This window comes from Xiphophorus maculatus, chromosome 5 (genome assembly GCF_002775205.1).
Source record: "Xiphophorus maculatus strain JP 163 A chromosome 5, X_maculatus-5.0-male, whole genome shotgun sequence".
Taxonomy (NCBI): domain Eukaryota; kingdom Metazoa; phylum Chordata; class Actinopteri; order Cyprinodontiformes; family Poeciliidae; genus Xiphophorus; species Xiphophorus maculatus.
In genome coordinates, this window is record NC_036447.1 from 24,744,508 (window position 1) to 24,762,835 (window position 18,328).

General features: G+C 35.5%; 1 protein-coding gene across 1 annotated transcript in view; it reads left to right on the top strand.

Annotated features, from left to right (window-relative positions):
* LOC102226677 (tumor suppressor candidate 3) overlaps positions 1 to 18,328 on the top strand; it is a 68,833-nt gene that overhangs the window by 35,081 nt on the left and 15,424 nt on the right. Inside the window, exons 3-6 of the mRNA XM_005807873.3 lie at positions 2,322 to 2,439; positions 3,828 to 3,968; positions 5,555 to 5,695; positions 6,543 to 6,632. Coding sequence (XP_005807930.1) covers positions 2,322 to 2,439; positions 3,828 to 3,968; positions 5,555 to 5,695; positions 6,543 to 6,632 — 490 coding nt within the window. The remainder of the gene's footprint in view (positions 1 to 2,321; positions 2,440 to 3,827; positions 3,969 to 5,554; positions 5,696 to 6,542; positions 6,633 to 18,328) is intronic.

An 18,328-nucleotide genomic window follows, 5' to 3' on the forward strand; every position in this document is an offset into this window, starting at 1 on the left:
CTCTAATCAGCCAGTGTTTTGCCTCATCAGTCTCTTGATTATGTAAGGTATTCATCATGAATCATATGATTCATAAAATGTCAGCTCCCCTTTGATTCCAGAAAGGTATGACTGACTTGCATGTTGTTTCACAATGCCTTCACAAATCCATTTTAAAATTTTAAGAATAACTATTTTTATAAGCAATTGCTGTATTGCCAAAGCTGGCTTATCATATTTTTTTCTGAGTGTTTTCATTTTTATCTATTTATTTGTAAGCTTCTATGTGGTTCAAACCAGATATGAACATACACAGCTGGGCACCGATATTCTAAGTTTATACTTCTTTCTGCACCTTTTCAGTCATGATTTCTTTTAGTTGCTACATGAACTATTCATATTTATTGAGTGAATGAAATAAAAAAATAAATGAAATGTAATAATTAAATACTTTGTATAGAAATCTTTTTTCCCCCCACATTGAATGTTGTCAACAAATTAGTGTTTTGAAATCTTAATTTTTAATGGCAACTATACAAACAAGTATAAAACCGCATCTAAAAATAACTCCTTCAAGCAAATAACGCATTTCTGTTTTGACATTCTTTGCCCATTACATTTAAATTGGCTGTTATGCTTGCATTTTGTGTTAGTTCGTCCCATGACTATGCATGAAAATTATAACCATTGTTAGTAGCTTGTCTTAAAGAGAAGAACTTCTTTGGTTTACAGTGCAGAAGTGTAGAAAATAACCCAAGCAAATCTTGTTGGTAAAAAATGAAGTGGCATTTTATTGATCACGGTTCAAGAACTTTTATTTTTGAGCACATATTTATATCCTAACCACTCTGTGCTTGACATGAGTTGCATCTTGTCATTGAGTTGTCCACAACAGTTTCCGTTTAGACCATCGTTCATCTTTGTAGACTGATTGAATTTTGCCTTAACCTTTCACACCTCAAGAAGTTATTTATATCGGATCCAACACATTCCTTTTGCGTACACACTCGTGTTGCTTTTTTCATACAGTACATAAAACATGAATTAAATATCGTTCAGGTGCTATTTAGTTTGCTGTATTTTCAATTCCTTTGACGTAGCTAAACATAAAAACGAATACTGCTGCAGTAAAAACTCATTAGCAATCTGAACGTTTCGTTTTATCCCATGTACTGTCTCGGCATGTTCGGCGTACCATGTGGAGATGCTGACTGCCTGCATGTGCCAGAGAAGTTTTGCTCAACAAAGTAGACATCCCATTGTACCCTATTAGCTTTGTTGACTTTGATATAGAAACTTGGATTCGTAAGAGTTTCAGTCATTTGGAGTGTGAGCCAAATGCCTGTTAGAATTTGTCACCTAGAGGTGGAACCTGGCACCAAGTGTTGCAAGGTTTTCTTCCTTTCCCACCATTGTAAGAGAAGCACATGGTAGGTAACCCGAGCCACTGAGATGTTATATCTCAAAACACACCTGGCGATCCTAATGAAACCCTTGGTTGTCAAATGGGTGTCCTTAATAAAAGCTCTATTCAAGGGATTGAAACGCTTTAGCATCATGAATCGAATTCTACATTAAAAGTAGAATTCGATGTTGAATTTGAGTAAAATGCTTGTAATATCACCTCTCACCCTGCCAGCCTGAGTTCTGCCTGGATTTATTCAGACATTTTTATGATTGACGCCTCAAAGCGTCTGCCCTACCATTAGCAGCAGCTATAGCAATACAACATCACCACTCATGTTTCCTGATGGATGACTTCCCACTCAGTAAAACCTTCAGAGGAGATGACCATACTGAGGTGGTTTCAGCATTTAGAAACGAAAGACGTTTCTGAGACAGAGTGGGACTATACTGCCAAAGATGCATAATGTGTGCCTTGGTTCTGTTCTCTTTTAGTTTTTCATTTTCTGATTATGTTTGTGTGCTAATTTTGTTTAGCTGTAAACATGGCCGCCGATGATGATCTAAATGATCTGTTCTGCAGATCAGGGTGCAGGAAAGTATGATGAAAACAGGTCCTGTGAAAACATTAAGAGAAAGAAGGGAAATTATTGAGCTGATTGTAAATGAAGTATAATAAATACAGCACCTTCTTCTACCAACATAGAATAGTAATAGCTGCAAAGCAAGTTTCCATGCATGTCATGTTTAACAATTTACAATTTTGTAGGGGATCTTTTGTAGAAAACTGGCCACATTTAATCCATTATTCACAAAATGCCATATAAGAGAGTAGCACCTGCAAAATGAGCTTTTGAAAAACTAAGCCACTGTATAGGATCATAACTATTATAAAAAATTGCTTAAGTAGCTGTAATTGTCCTGTTTTTGTTTTATAGGCAAGCGAATGAAGAATACCAGGTCCTGGCAAACTCCTGGCGTTATTCATCTGCATTTTCCAACAAGCTCTTCTTCACGGTTGTGGACTACGATGAAGGAGCTGACGTCTTCCAACAGGTAGGCAGTTTGTATCACAACCTTAAAGTCTTTCCATCCAAAAGACATTTTAACAGCACAAATATTCTTTTTATTTATTTTTAAACCAGTATATATTTTTTTAGATCTTAAACTTTTCCTAAAGTTATATATATACACAGTACAGACCAAAAGTTTGGACACCTTCTAATTAAAATGGGTTTTCTTTATTTTCATGACTATTTATAAGGCAAGAAATCCCACTTATTAACCTGACAGGGCAGGTTGACCTATGAAGTGAAAACCATTTCAGGTGACGACCTCTTGAAGCTCATCAAGAAAATGCAGAGTGTGTGCAAAGCAGTAATCACAGCAAAAGGTTGCTACTTTGAAGAAACTAGAATATAAGGGGTATTTTCAGTTGTTTTACACTTTTTTGTTTAGTGCATATTTCCACATGTGTTATTCATAGTTTTGATGCCTTCAGTGTGAATCTACAATGTCAATAGTCATGAAAATAAAGGAAACTCATTGAATTAAAAGGTGTGTCCAAACTTTTGGTCTGTACTGTATATCTGTTCATTTAGATTTAGATAAATTTGGTGACATGTTTCTGTTTTTTTTTGTAGTTTCATTAGCTTTGAGCTCATGTGTTGTGATTACTTATGGATTATATTTCTGAAACGTATGTTTTTGTTTTTTTGTCACCCAAGATGATTTTCTTTTACAAATTAATTATATTTTTACCAACTACATCTCAACACCAAGACCTTTCTGAGCCATAGTGGCACCTGACCACGAGTCGACATACTGTAGATGGCCTAAGATTTCTTCACTGGAAAGCTTTATTATCTGGATTGTCTGGGTAAATGGTGGACACGATGTTGACAGCTTGTTTTTTCTTCTGTCGTTGGCATAAACAAAACACTGATTAGCAAATCCATTTTACAGCTGGCAGCAGCACTTTAGCGTCATGAAACACCTGCAAAATGCTGGTGATGTAGAAGAGTGAGCATTTACAGCTTTGCTCTGACTGAGGAAATCATCACCAAGTCTGCTGTTCACATTTAGTTGTTTTTTTTTTTCTTATAAGTTGAAGTTTATTTGTATTAATTTGTCAGAGCGTATTTGGGCCAATTAGTGATGGCTTAAATGAAGAAGAGGCAAAACCAGAATATTTAAGAATGTGACGTTAGACATAGTTTGGTGAAAAATTTTGCTTTGTCAAACCAATAAGTTGTTGAATGTGTTAACAAAACCAGATTACTATTTCAATCAATGTATACTGTGCCACCAATAATTACGTGGAAGCAGAGAGGTTGAGCAATACTTGTCTCTTCCATCATTTGCTTGGCAAAAATAATGCATGACAGATTTATGTTTGACAAATTGATTCTCACAATCGGAGGCTTATTTCCTTTCTTTTTCAGTTGAACATGAACAGCGCTCCAACTTTCATGCATTTCCCTGCAAAGGGAAAACCTAAGAGGGCTGATACGTTTGACCTCCAGAGGATCGGCTTCGCCTCAGAGCAGCTGGCCAAGTGGATTGCCGATCGCACAGACGTTCAGGTACAGCCTGATAAACTACCGATGCAGACGAATGCACATTTGCAAGAAACCCAGATTTAATTTTTGTTTTTAGTTGTGGCACATTTACAATTTCTCCATCAGCTGGAGAAATATTTTCAGTTTTAAAGTGCAGTTACTTCAATACTATGAGATTTTTTTAAGATCTCCCATTGCCTTGGTGTCTTGAGGGTCAAAGAACTGCAGGCAATCTTTTTTTTTCTTTTTTTTTTGTTATGGTTCACCTTCAGCCTCAAATTCAAGCCCAAATGTAAATACAAAACACAACTTCAGTTGAATAGCTCTGTATTGCTTTAAAAAAGAAGTGTTTTAATTAACTCTACACATACATGTTATCCACCTCAGTCTGATGGTTTATATTCAGAATGGAAGGGTTTAGGCATCTTTATTTTCATATTAAATATAATTGAATAAATTAACATAATCATGAATACAATTATAATCTGTTTAGGAAACTTTGCTTTGTCATAAATATAGGTGGGAGAATTTAATAAGATGTGCAAAAGCATCAAAAAAAGATTATGTGCAAGCTTTCGTCCAAAGATTTTACTGATTAACTTCTATTTATAATCCTGCCATTTAAGTACAAAATTTTGAATAACCTAACTGCTTCTTCATGTGACGTATTTATGTAAAGTTATTGCATAAGTTAGGAAGAGTAAAAGTTAATTTTCCTCTTCTTTTCTAGCATAAGATATTTAATTGTTTTGTTAACTCGGTTCTCTCTCTTATGATTATAGAATACATTATGTTTCCCTCAGAAAGATTAATGTGCAAAATGGTCATTAAGACCTTGTTTTTCTTTTCTTTTTTTAGGACAGGGCCAGTTTTCAAATGTTTTTTGATATAGTAATAGTGAACGTTTCTTTCCCAGAATCAAATCTGCTCGATGGAAAAATGTGCAGCAACAACCGAAGTAACTGTGTTGCTCTCTGTTTACAAATGATGTGGATCATCTGCATATTTATGTCAGCATAAAAGATTTAAAAACTATTTTTAATAAAACATCTGAAAAATGTCCAAAAAAGTTAAGAAATTATGCTTACATCTTCATAGAAATATCCTGATAGGGTTCCTAACACTTCTGGTGCTTAAACCAATCAAAATGCTCGGAAGAATGCGTCATGGCAACCAGTCAATTAGTGATGACCTTGTAAGTATCATTGGAAAAAAAATGTCCTTGTGGATTGTCAACAAACCAAAACGTTTTCAAGAATTTCTCATTTGTAAATGATATTACATGAGCAAGTTTAATGGAGAAGCAGGTTGGGGAAAATGTCAACCTGACGCATTATGTTTGCCAAAATAACGTTTTTTTTATCTTGCTCTGCATACCACCAATGTTTGAGAAACCTTATTTTTGTAAAATGCTCTGCTTTTAGAAATCATAAATTCTTGCCACAAACATCACTGGAATTCATTTCAGACTTTAATTGATATGTTCAAGGTTGAAACCTGTGCTTTACTGTGGATTTGTGCAAAGAGAATATTTGGTACAGGTTTTAAATGCTCTTGTAGCACTTATTTGAGGTATTTTTTGATTTGCTGATCTCTTATCTCCCTCTCAGATCCGTGTCTTCCGTCCTCCAAATTATTCCGGGACTATTGCTTTGGCTCTTTTGGTGTCTCTGGTTGGAGGTTTGCTGTATCTGAGGAGAAACAACTTGGAATTCATATATAACAAGACTGGATGGGCCATGGCCGCATTGGTATGATAACTGAATGCACACACACACACATGCACCCCCACACACAAACACACACCAGCTTTAGTGTTAAAACCTTCTAATCACCAAGGGGAAAGTTACCGGTATACTATGAAAAATTTGTTTTAAAAAAAATGACAAAGCATAATACTCAAGATTAGTTTTTATAGTTTCTCCTCATGTCTAGAGATATTTCCCACAAAGTCCTAAAAAGGATTGAAATGAATTTCTAGATAAATATAGAGAAATACAATAATTACTGAAAAAATACGACCCTTTTTATGCTGTTTAAAAGAAAAAGAAAATGTTTTTATGAAAAATGAATGACTTTTTAGATTTATTTAAGTTTAAACTACATCCTTTGTCTCTTTATTTTTTTTAAATGTCAAAACTACTTTGGTTTTTGAGATACTGACAGAATCTAAAAATGAATAGTTCAGTTTTCTAGACGGGACTTTAATTGGACATCATGGTGTCCAATTAAATTTGTAAATTTTGATAAGACATCAAAAATTACAAACTGTGTAAAATAATTTAGTTCCGATTTTACAAGTTCAAGCATTAACCATCTTACAAAGGAGCTGATCTCAGTTCATCAAGATACTGGACTGAATGCTAACTTCATAAATGGATGTTATGTTTTGTGGAACACAATTAGACAATTACTGGAAAAAAAAGGTCGGAAATATGTGGAATTTTAAATTGAAAACTGTGTAGGAAAAAATGTTATTAAGAAAATAATAAAATAATTGCCTTATTTTATGTACTTAGTTAAAATTCTCATTATTGCCTCACTTCAGACTTCAGCTCTCTCAACTTCTGTGTATTTCTTGTTTTCTCTCTGTAACAGTGTGTGGTTTTTGCAATGACATCTGGACAGATGTGGAATCACATTCGAGGTCCTCCCTACGCCCACAAAAATCCACAGAACGGACAAGTGGTATGAAATGCAAACATTTATTTCCCTCCATGTTTTAAATATATATTTTGTCAACCTTTATATTAATCCCCGTAAAACTTATTCCTCAACTTTAACCTTTCTCAACAACTCTGATCTATTTCTTTTTCTTTTTAAATGTTTGTTTATATTTGGGGCATTTTAATGTTTTTCTTTTTTACGTTTTTGTTTCAGTCCATTTTGTCTGCCGCATTTTTTTAAATTTTATTTTATTTTTAGACAAATGCTTCTTACTGACGATGTGTGTGCAAGCCGTCACATAGGTGCGAATTGGGTGGTCATCATTTAAGTTTGTTCACTCATGTGTGAAATTAAAAGGAAAATCTGTTGCAAACTGAAGAAAATGATTATATGGAGAGAAGTTGATAAAAAAAAAGGAGCTTGAGGATGGATGTTGATGGAGTAATGAGTGGGATGTTTGAAAAGAAAAAAAAAAAACTCACAATAGACAATAGTACTTTAGAAGCACAACTAAAAGGATATTGTTTCAAATGCCATCCAGACATTTGCATGCACAGATGCACAAAAACTCTTCCACTATCAGTCAGGGACAAGGTCAAATACACAAGTGAGCTGTGAGGTTTTTGTGGACACACTTGATCAATTTCACACAGAAACAGGGGGAAGAAAAACAGGCAGCAGAACTCTGCACAAACACACAGCTGAGAGGCGTCCACACAGCATCCACAGACTCCCGTGGAGTAATAAAAACACACGTTTCGAGCCCCCCTCCCTGCCCGCCTCTTCCCTTTTTCCATTCCACCTCTTCTTTCTTGCTCAGTGTAAAAGGCGGTCTATTTATCAGAGGATGTTACCTCTGTCGTTTTTCAAACTTTTTGATGATAGGCTACACAGTCATCCAGTGCTGCTTTTAATTTAGCCTTCACCTGTTCTTCTTCTCGCTGTCATTTCTACAGGCAAGCTACTCTTTGCTACTTTCCCCCTGAGCCGGGTTTGTTTTGCCCAGGCGAGTTTCAGCACTTCAAAGTGGAAGTAAATGTGACCAAAACTCTAAATCCAGATTTAATCACTTAAGTGCAAATAAAAATAGAGTTTTTTTTTTCTTTTCTACAGCTGTTACTTTATAAAGATAAAATGTATACATCTTCACTATAACTTAAATTCTCGTTATATGTGTTGCACTTAGGGTAGAATGATATGGATTTAAAGTTTTATCACGATATTTTGTAGTACTGTTATGATAATGATAAAACAACCATTTATTACTCTTTTTTTCTATAACTGTATGACAGTTTACTCAAATTCTGCTCTTGAGAAACACCCATTGATAATATGAATTTTTTATAGGTCGCCAGTCACCGGCAGAAGTGTGATTTGTACCACTAAACCGCACAAAGTAACTGCATTTAATTATATTTCCAAATGTATTGCTATGTAATGACACCATCATTGAACAAACAATTGGAGAAACTACTAAAACTATCAATCCAGACAATACGTAACCATTTTTAAAAAAAAAAAACATTATTTGGGATTTGTGACAACGATAAATCAAAATGATAAACGGTATGATAAATGCACACTATTCAAATAAAAGTGAAACCAAATGTTGCCACAGCAAATTCATAAGGCAAGAATAGAGCCGAGAGGGATTAAAAATATTCCTTTTGTTTACAATGTATTCTATAAATTCCTAGTTACACAATGGTGACAACTCCCACATGCTTAATAATCCTTGTTATGTTGTGAATTTTGCCTTTTCTTTCTTTGCCTGTTCCCTGACTCCTTCTTTCTTTCTCCTCTATTCACTTATTCTTCATTTCCAGTCCATCTTTTGCATCTCTGACTATTCACACATTATGCAGCAGTACTTAAGCTGAAGTGTGTTGTGTTTTTTTTTTTTTTAGCTAATCTGAATAATTCCTCCTTGCCTGTCTGTCCTTTTTTATTTTAATACCATGTTCTACCCTTTAGATGACTGAACATGGTGATGATGGCAGCATTAAAGCTTAGTCAAGTGTTAAGACGGGCTTTTGGATATAAGCAGAAATTAATTCAGCAGTTTTAAAAACTGGAGCTATGGGCATATTTTTTAAATGCATTGGTCAGCAGGTCATAAAAGATTTCCTTCCAAGCAGGCACAAACTATTTTTATTTTTCAGAAAGGTTCAGAAAAGGCTGCATCAGTGTACGATTACATAAGAATAGAGGAAAACTTAAAGAATCCTGTTTGCACTTTACAGCTACTACGGAAATGCATAACCAAGTGTTTTCTGTTGTAAATTTGCCTTTATTGTACAATCTTTCATTCTTATTTTTGTTTTTCTTTCGTTAATTTGAACATGCTTATCTTTAGTTACCTTTAACTTGTTGCTGGCACTTTTCTTTTTCTGAGGGAAAAAAAACATGCTGAATGCCTGATGGTGTCACTACAGTGTGAATGTTTCCCAGTTAATTAGAATATTATCAAAGCTAATTTATTCTGTAATTCTTTTCAGAAAGTGAAACACATACAGTTGAAACCAGAAGTTTACGTACACATAAATAAATGTAAAATTTTTCTACTCACCATCTGAAAATGAATCGGACCAAGCGTCTTATTTGGTTTTAGGTCGGTCAGAATTACTAACTTACTTTCAAATGCCACAAAAATGAGTCAGATTTATTTATAATTGCGTGCAAAAAAGACTAGTCTGTGAAACTCTAAGCATTAGTTTCAACTCTACATGCTTCATTTTTTGTAAGCGCAGCAGTCTTCATGCACAGTGACATGATGCATGCTAACTCTCTACATTTGACGTTCTTGAGCTAACAGACTGAAATAGTTCTGGATTAGCCACATTGGATCCTTTCTCTCTTGTTCTGTCTGTTGCGACAGTGAATGGCTTCATGGCCGCTGTGCACACGATGTTGAATAGATACCCATCTTCTCCTTTTTGTACTCCTCCCTCGCCTTCTTTTTCTTATATATAACTTTCTCTCATCCCCCTTCTCTAATCCCTTCATCTTCCCAGACAGTGTAATTCCTTTAAAATGATGGGCGAGCAAAGCCAGGTAGATTCCATTGAAAGGATTTGTCAACTGACAAATGGCACAACAAAGTAGATGGAGCTGCTGTGCGTCACACTGTGCAGCCACGAAATACCGCTTGCTCATTTTTTTTTTTTTTTTTGCTTATACCCTCACAAAATGGGACATGGCGGAGGTTAGCTTTAACAAAGCTATACACAAATTTGACAGGCAAAATTTGTTACACAGTCAGCACTCGTACACTCCCTGGGAGGAAACGGTTGTGCGTTCTCTATTTGAGTTTCACAAACTAATGACGCCAAAAAACATGTTTTTGTCACACCCTTTGAACACTGCGACTAATGACGGCACAAACTCGAGAGGAAGACGAAAAGTGTTGAGAGCAAGAACAAAAGAGGCTGAGGAAGTGTGTGTGAGGCCAGGGACGGCTGCAGGATGTCATCGGAAGACGTGCACAAAAACCATCACACGAACCCAACCCTTTCTCTCTGCTACGCTACAGCTACTTTGCCAGAACATAATCTGCAATGAATGCTAAAGCTAGTTATCATGGTTATAAATAATGCCAGATAAATTGTTTTCCTGTAACGGTGAGTGTTTTGTCAACCATTAGAACATTGAGCAGCATGTACACAAACACTATTGACAGCGCTAAGACACTCCTCCTGGCTCTGGTTGGTTGTTTTTGACTGAGAGCGATGTATTTTTGCACACCACAATGGTATCGCCCAGAGGAGGTGGAGGAGCTTGATCTTTTTTTCCCCCCACAGATTATCTGTCTCATAGCATATAATCACAACATGGTGTCAGTTTTAGCAAATATGGAGAAAACGTGTCGTTGTAAAGGTTGCATATTGCAGTTTTAGTTGTTTAAGAGTCTGTTTATTCATTTTCAGTTAGTTTCAATGTACAGCTACATTTAGCTTATGAAAGAAGCATTAGCTAGCAAACTGAGCTCACCCCACAGACGCACGCACACAGATGTACGTTCAGGACGTACTGACACACAAAACTACTTTTCATTTCTTTTTCCACCACTTTGCTAAGAATAAGGGGCTAAAAAAGCCAAAAGTCAAATAATTCTAATAAAGCATTTTTTTAAATGCAAAGGAAAAACCTCAAAGTATTCACCATGTGGACATTTGCAGTTTTCAGAAAAGCTCGGCCTGCTTTTTTTTTTTTTTTTTTTTTTTAAGTTAGTGGGTGTGGTCCGGTGTGTACTTCCTCAGCCAGCTGACATTAGATTTTTGTCAAACTGTGTCTGCAGCAAAGCATATTCAGCCTCATAATTTCCAATCACATGCTTAACATTCTGTGGATCATTTTTGGTGTAAGCTCCACTGACTACAGCTGATCCAAACTGCAGCCCTTCTAGACGGCAGAGTTCTCGTTAAGCAGAGTTTAAACCTCAGGAGTCGCAATTAAAAATGTTGGTCGTGGATAGAGAGGACTTTACAGTGCAAATTGTGCTGTGGCAGTCGGTTTCAACACATTTAAATGTTGGTGTTACAATTCAGCTCAGCTCTGAATTATTGGGATGAATAATGATGAGAACCAGATGGTAAAACCTGACTGGATTTAACCTCGTTTATTGAGTTTGCTGAAGAGATTAAATAAATGGAGACGAACATGGCCGCTTTGCTGCTGCAATCCAGAGAAAGGAGCGTTAACTAAATAACAGCAAATAGACTCTTGACTACTGGTTAAAGAAACGGGACTAAACCTGAACTGAGGTAAATTCCTGGTGTAGTTTACATGTACCTGCTTATTGAAATCCTAGTAAAAGGATCCAATCACAAGTGAAAAAAGGTTAGCTGGACATATTACTTTACATAAATAATACCTGATTATGTCAGAACATTGAGTGCAGAAGGACAATATTGTAAGTCACTGTAAAATTGTAGGCTTGTGTGTAACTCTGTGTGGGTATAATTACAGTAAATTTAGTACTGAATGCAAATTCATTATGATTTTTTCAGGATTAATTGATTACTAGTAATATTATTCTAGTCTGATCATATAAAAGTATAACTTCATAAATTGTATGATCAAAATTTAATTAATTTCAGTGGTGGTAAAAAAACATTCATAATGGTGACCTATTTAAGCTGCTACTTCACATAAAGTCACAATCATTCATAATATTGATAATGACTTGTAGGGATTTTAATAAAAATAATTTAATTATTTAATTTATTAAAATAACTTTTTTTTTTTACATTAAATATCATTCTGCACAATCATGGCCAACACTAATGACTTTCCAGTGAAGCACAGAGTTCTTTTGCAAAACATCCTGTTGAGAATAAATAATTCTGTGTTTTTCTATCTTTAGCTAGTTGTAAAGCTAAAGCTAAAAGAAAGGACATGTTAGGAAACGCCCTCAAAACTAGGCTTAAGGGGTATGAACCACTAGGGAACGCCCTCTTTAGGGTGTAGCTTAGATGGAGGCTAACAAAGGGAATGGAAAACTTCTGTTTGATGCCATTTTGTCTGTTAGCTCCAAAAGGTAGCATGGGAAATGGACCAGCTGTATTTTGGTATTAATAAATGTAATTCATGAATTCAACTCACCAACTATTCTTCAACCTCATACATCAAAAACTTAGCATGGAGAACGGATAATTCTCCACAATCCTTAACAAAGTACTGAGTGCTGGACATGGAGGTCACACCACAGTAGCTGTTTTCATGGTCGGTTGTAACCCTGTATGGGTTTTCAGAGCCAAATTATAATATTACAAAATAGTGAGAGTTAATGTGTTCACTGGTTTTTCTATTTTCATGAACTTCTGCCAGAAAATTAAACTTTGCAATTTTGATCACAGCACTTGTAATATTGGTCTACAAGCCCCATTTACCGTCCCACACAGGACTACTGCATTTATTTTTTTCACAATGATTGTCATTGCAATAATTTTCAGGCCAGTCGTCTTTAGCAACAGTTAAAAAATGTTTGTGTTTTGAACACTAACTCTTGCTTAACTCCACCAATAAGAAAGGCCTTAGCACTTAATTTATCACAGCAACCTTTTAATTAATATGGCATTAAGCCACCACTCCAGCTAGACTGGATGTGATCCAGAAAATAAAATTAGTAGTATAACAAAGCCTGCTGAGGAAATTGAAGTCATCTCATTTTGATGATTGACGTCTCCTCAAAAGAAATATGGATAAGAGAAAAAACACTTCAGACTGCTTTAACTGACTCCAGAGTAATTAAGCTGAAATCTCAACGGAGTGTGTAAAACACCGCATCGCATAAATATCAAGAAGATGATGAAATTGTGAAACATAAACCTGTGACTAAAGTAGACTGTTTTTACTTCAGATTCAGTGAACCAATAACTATTTCCCTTATATTTTATAAGTGATAGATAAATGCTTTGGCATTTCTCTTACCTTTTTTAGTTATCTTTTTTTTGTAAATCTGAGGATCAGCATTGTTTTAGGTTTTATCGTAACTGACACCCTTGTCCTCAACAACTTGAAAAAGCCCAGTTCCTATCATAATAGTAGTTTGAACACAGCCATAATAAATCACCTCCTGTTGTAAATTATACACCTGTTTTCACTTCATATCTCTTCTATATAGTATTTACCTTCTTTTCACTGTTTTTTTCCAGTTTTTTTTATTTTTCCATTTATCATCTTCCCTGTCTGAGTGCCTCCTGACCTTTACCAGCCGAAAACAAATCCAAAGCACAGATTCAGGCACACACTGTATACACAAATACACCATAGAGGATGGAAAATGGATAAATCTGGCTAAATGTAAAGGTTTATCAGCCCACACTGATTATGGGTTGACATTACTATGGTTTGTCTTTTTTAGAAGAAGAAAAAAAAGTAGAAAAGGGCAAAATCGCACTTGTTGCTAACATATGTTGTCAGCTTTGACTTGTCAAATTGAAACTTGTAATCTACACTGCTCAAAAAAATAAAGGGAACACTTAAACAGGTGTTTCACACTTAAAGTGTTCCCTTTATTTTTTTGAGCAGTATATATTTGTTGGAGCTTCTGCTTTTGTCTGTGCATATTTTCTTTGAAATGTTGCACGGCAGAGTGACGTATTGTGGAAGCCCTTGACAATCATTTGTCAAAGCGTGCCTTGTTAGATGGCTTTAGCCTTGCTTATTTAAAAGCTTTTTATATTAAAAAACACTTTAGAGCAGCCCCTTAATTTCCATTAAATATTGAAAAATTGGGGTCTAATGTACTTCCTATAAAAAAAAAAAAAATTCAAAATTTTCGGAGTCCATGTTCTCAAAAAGAGAGAGCAAAAGAGCATGGACACAAATTTACAATGTGCTGCTCTGATCGCTGAAAAAACACATTCTTCACATTTTTATTTTAGAAACCTACTAATGAAAATGTACTGATGCATATTTCACTCGCAGCAGGGGGATTGGTGTTAGATTTCTTATGCTAGCTTGGGTCTTGATTAAACTAAGCTCTTAGAATACTAATCATGTTAACAGCCTCATCACAAAACCGCACAGCTCACAGCGTTTTCTCTGGATTGCAACCAAATCCACACACATTACCTGTGTGCTTGAACTTTGTGATCTAAAATTTGTTAAAGAAATTTCAAACATTTTTCATACAACTTTTCAATTTACTTTAACGCTGGGTAGTTTTAGCCAATTAACTCGATTGCTTTGCTCAAAATCTAAACGAAGAAAAAGAAGCTAATCCATCAAATTAATTGGAGTGGATGTAAGCTACAATTGTACCTGACAGGTCTCCAGTGTAGAACTACTTAATGCCTTAAAGCAATTCTCAGCCAGTTTAAAATGAAGAAGAGGGATGTCTCCGTTTATTTAGAAACATACAGTTACTGTATGAAACTAGCAAGAAATGATGGTTCATATTCTGTTTTTATAAAATAGTGCCTTTAAGTAAAAAAAACCCAGCAGATTAGACCAGCAAATACAGAATCAAATGGTAACATGCTTGTGAATATTATGTGGAATGTATTTTAGGCTATTCTAAAAGGGAAGTATTACTTTTAGGCCTGTCACAATAAACAATAAATCAATTAACCGCATGTTAAAGTAAAAGAAACTCAATAATTTTCATTTGCTTGATTTATTGTTTTTCTCTATTTTTTCTCTCCTGTTCTCTCCTTTTACCAAAAACTGAATGATCAAAGTCTTCAGTCTGGTGTTTTGTTCTCAACTATCCCTTTTCTTGAAAGATATATATATTTTGTTGTTTCTGTTGTTGATTTATGTTGGATTTTCCGAATATCTTCCAGTTTAAATTTTCATTAGAATTTAAAAGTTTATTGATCTTTGAGAATGTGTCCCTGCATTTTTATGCCATTATTACTATAGTATTACTTGAAAATGTTCTGAAAACAACAATATTGTCATTTATCACAAGTTCTGGAACAATTTATCGTCCAGCAAAATGTGTTATCGTGACAGACCTAATTACCTTGTCAGAGTAGATTTGTTGGTAAATGAAAATATTAGCTGAAACCAAAATCTTCCATAATTTTCACCTCAACTGTGCAAGTTAACTTAAAACTGCCTTGTGAGTTGATTTATTTTTTACAAACTCCTTTCGGGTTGATATCAGTTTCCAGAAGATGTTTGTGCTAATTTGTGTTTTACATAACTGTAGGTGTTGCTCTGCTCTTACCTCCGCGCCACCTGAGTGTTTGTCTTTCTAACTTCTCACACAGCCGTGCCTCCCTCAAGTGAGCAAATTTGTTGCAAACAACAAACTTTATCAGAGATTTCTGGTGCTTACGTAGATACACTGGGACATGCACACTCTGTGCTCGGCACACTAATGAATAAAACTCCTGCATTCTAATCCATCAGATTAATTGGAAGTGCCCGGCCATGGATTGAGGGATTTTTCATCCCAAAAGCAGCGTGTCTGCTTCCAGCCTCTCTGTGCGTTTTTTCTGTCGTGATTTTGTTTACACTGAGAGGGCTACACACGGAAATCCGTATTCCAAAATTGATGTGCTGTGCTGTGCATTTTAAAAGTACGGCCGATGGGGTGGCAGAGATAATGACGGTTACGTTGGTTTAAAATGTTGCCAGAAAGCGTGGGATTCCAGTGAGTTTTGCATCGCCTTGACACGTCACCTGTATATTTTAGAAGTCAAACTAGAACCATCAATATGTGAAGAAGGTTCCTAAAAACACACACGGTACTTTTTCAATTGGAGCCCACAAGTTTTAAATTGCTTACACAATCTCACCATTTTATTTATCACTACTAGAAATAACTTTAAAGGAAAAATATTTCATTCTGACTAATCTCAGGGATGCAAGTTAGCGAGTAATGAGTTAATCAAAAGTTATTTGATATTATCGATCAACTAATGAATTGATGACACAATTTTATTAAAAACAGCGGTTTCTTGTATCAACAGAGCTGACTGTCTTTAGATAACATAAAGATCTCATTTTATTTTTCATAAAATGCAGAATTATAAAAAAGAAGCAACCGTTATACTTTTTTTGTCAGCGATATTAAAATACTGACTTGATCAAAATTGAGTTTCCCCCCCATTATTTAACTTAGACATGTTTTTAAATATAACAAATAAGGAACCTCCTAGGTTGCTAAATAAAATAAGAATAAAATACTTATTTTAAAGTATGTAAGCCACTTAATCCCACATGAACAGAGAGATGTTTATGAGCTTACGACAGCCCTCAACATCAACTGGGCTTTTGGCATCATATCTCAGTTTCTCTGCGTTATCCCCTCCTCTCGTCTTCGTAGCACATCAGTAATTTTTAGTGAGAAGTTGACGCTGCTCCGTCAAGCAGCTTGGCTGAATGAGTGCCACTAAGCTGAAACTTAAGGAGCCTGAAGAGTGTTTGTATTTCAGAACAGAATCGCATAAAGTGCATTTTACGTGTTTGGACAGTTTCTTTCGCCATCCGCCGTCATTGTTTCTGTATCAACTGGGTAAAGAAGACAAGCGGCGCCCTCTGCTGAATGGCGACCAAACTAAATCACTGAAGAAAGATCAAAGATCAACGTTATAAATAAATTGGAACTAACTTTAATCTAATAAACCATTAATTAGTTAATATCGTACTTTTTTTTTTTTAGAATTCAAGAAATAACCAGTTTTATTTGCCCTTGTTGCATTGATTAGAAAGGATTTAACTCTTATAATTGAAGCTTGATCAGAAAAGCCTTCCCCATATGGCTAAAAAACAAACTTTTCCTCCTCTATCTTGAAAGACGGCCACTTTACCACTATCTGAATTGCTATAGCAGAGCACCAAGTTTTTGTTGGAACAAAAAGGATAATTTTTTTTGTGTGTGTTTTTCCTCTTTGTCTGCTTTCAAATGCAAACGTTCTTTATGTCTCTCCACTGAAGCAGGACAGCATGCCTGCCTCCTTTGTCGTCTTCTATTCAACTCTTCATCCTTAAATTCTGTGGCAGTCAAGTGGAAAGCCAGGCTCTGTGTGCCGTAAACTCAGATACTAATAATTTTATGTTTGCTTGATTTCTTTTAAGACCTCTGTTTTGTCTCCTGTGGTCTTTCACAATGATTTTTCCCCATTGCTTGCTGACAGATGTCTGTTGAATTAGGCATCAGACTTTTAACTAGAAGTGCTCAGTTGTGGAGCAACAGTCCAAAGGATTGCACTACTACTAACTGTGAGTCATAAATGGTCACTATTTTGGGCAGGTCTTGCAAAGTTAACAGTCCTGTCCTTAGGAAACCTTTTAGCACCGTGGTTATACCAGCTGCTGCTGATCTATATATTTAATGACTTGCTTTTATTAGCAATATCCCAGTCATTATGTCACAGTTGTAGCAAAAAGAAAGAAATATATATACATTAGCTATGACACTTTATTCTCTTGTTTTTCTTCTATTAGCGTCTGTCACAGGGCCTGGAGAGGAAGCTACCAGTTGATTTTTATAAAGTGAGATCTCAACAGATGCAGACTCGTTTATTAAGTTTGAATGTTATTAAAACCATCATTTATTGTAGGGCTGGACAATACATCTATAATAATATTGTGATGGATACATGATCAATATCAATAGGTAATACGTCTGACAGAATATTCAATCATTTCACTGAACTTCGATCAAGAACCGCACTGCATTCTGGGTGATGTAGGCAGAGGCAAGACTTCAGTTGCTCAATCTCTCATGGCCAGTTAAGCTAGGTTTGGTGGCACTCACTCACTCACTCACTCACTCACTCACTCACTCACTCACTCACTCACTCACTCACTCACTCACTCACTCACTCACTCACTCACTTCTCTCTCTCTCTGGTAACCTAGCAATAGCCTGTTGATGTTTGACCACTGTGCCTCATAACTTCTTAAAAATAAACAGCATGAAGTGAAAACTGGATAAAACAGGAAAGGTTGCGTCACTACTTTGGTTGTATTTCAAATATTTAAAACAATAAACTAATCAAAAATGATCAATATCGACTGATACGAAACACCTATATCATGATACGTTTTTCAGCCATGTTGTCTAGCCCTGATTTATTGAATACGACTGTAGTTTGAGTCTCTTAAACTATCTTTTTTTTTGTGTATTTTGGGTTTGTGTATTGCATTAATGCTCTATTTAAAATATATCAGCTGTGAATCTTGTACAGCAAGTTTCTACTACAAACTGAACAGTGAATGATTTGATTCTATGATCGAGTAAGATTCACTGCTGG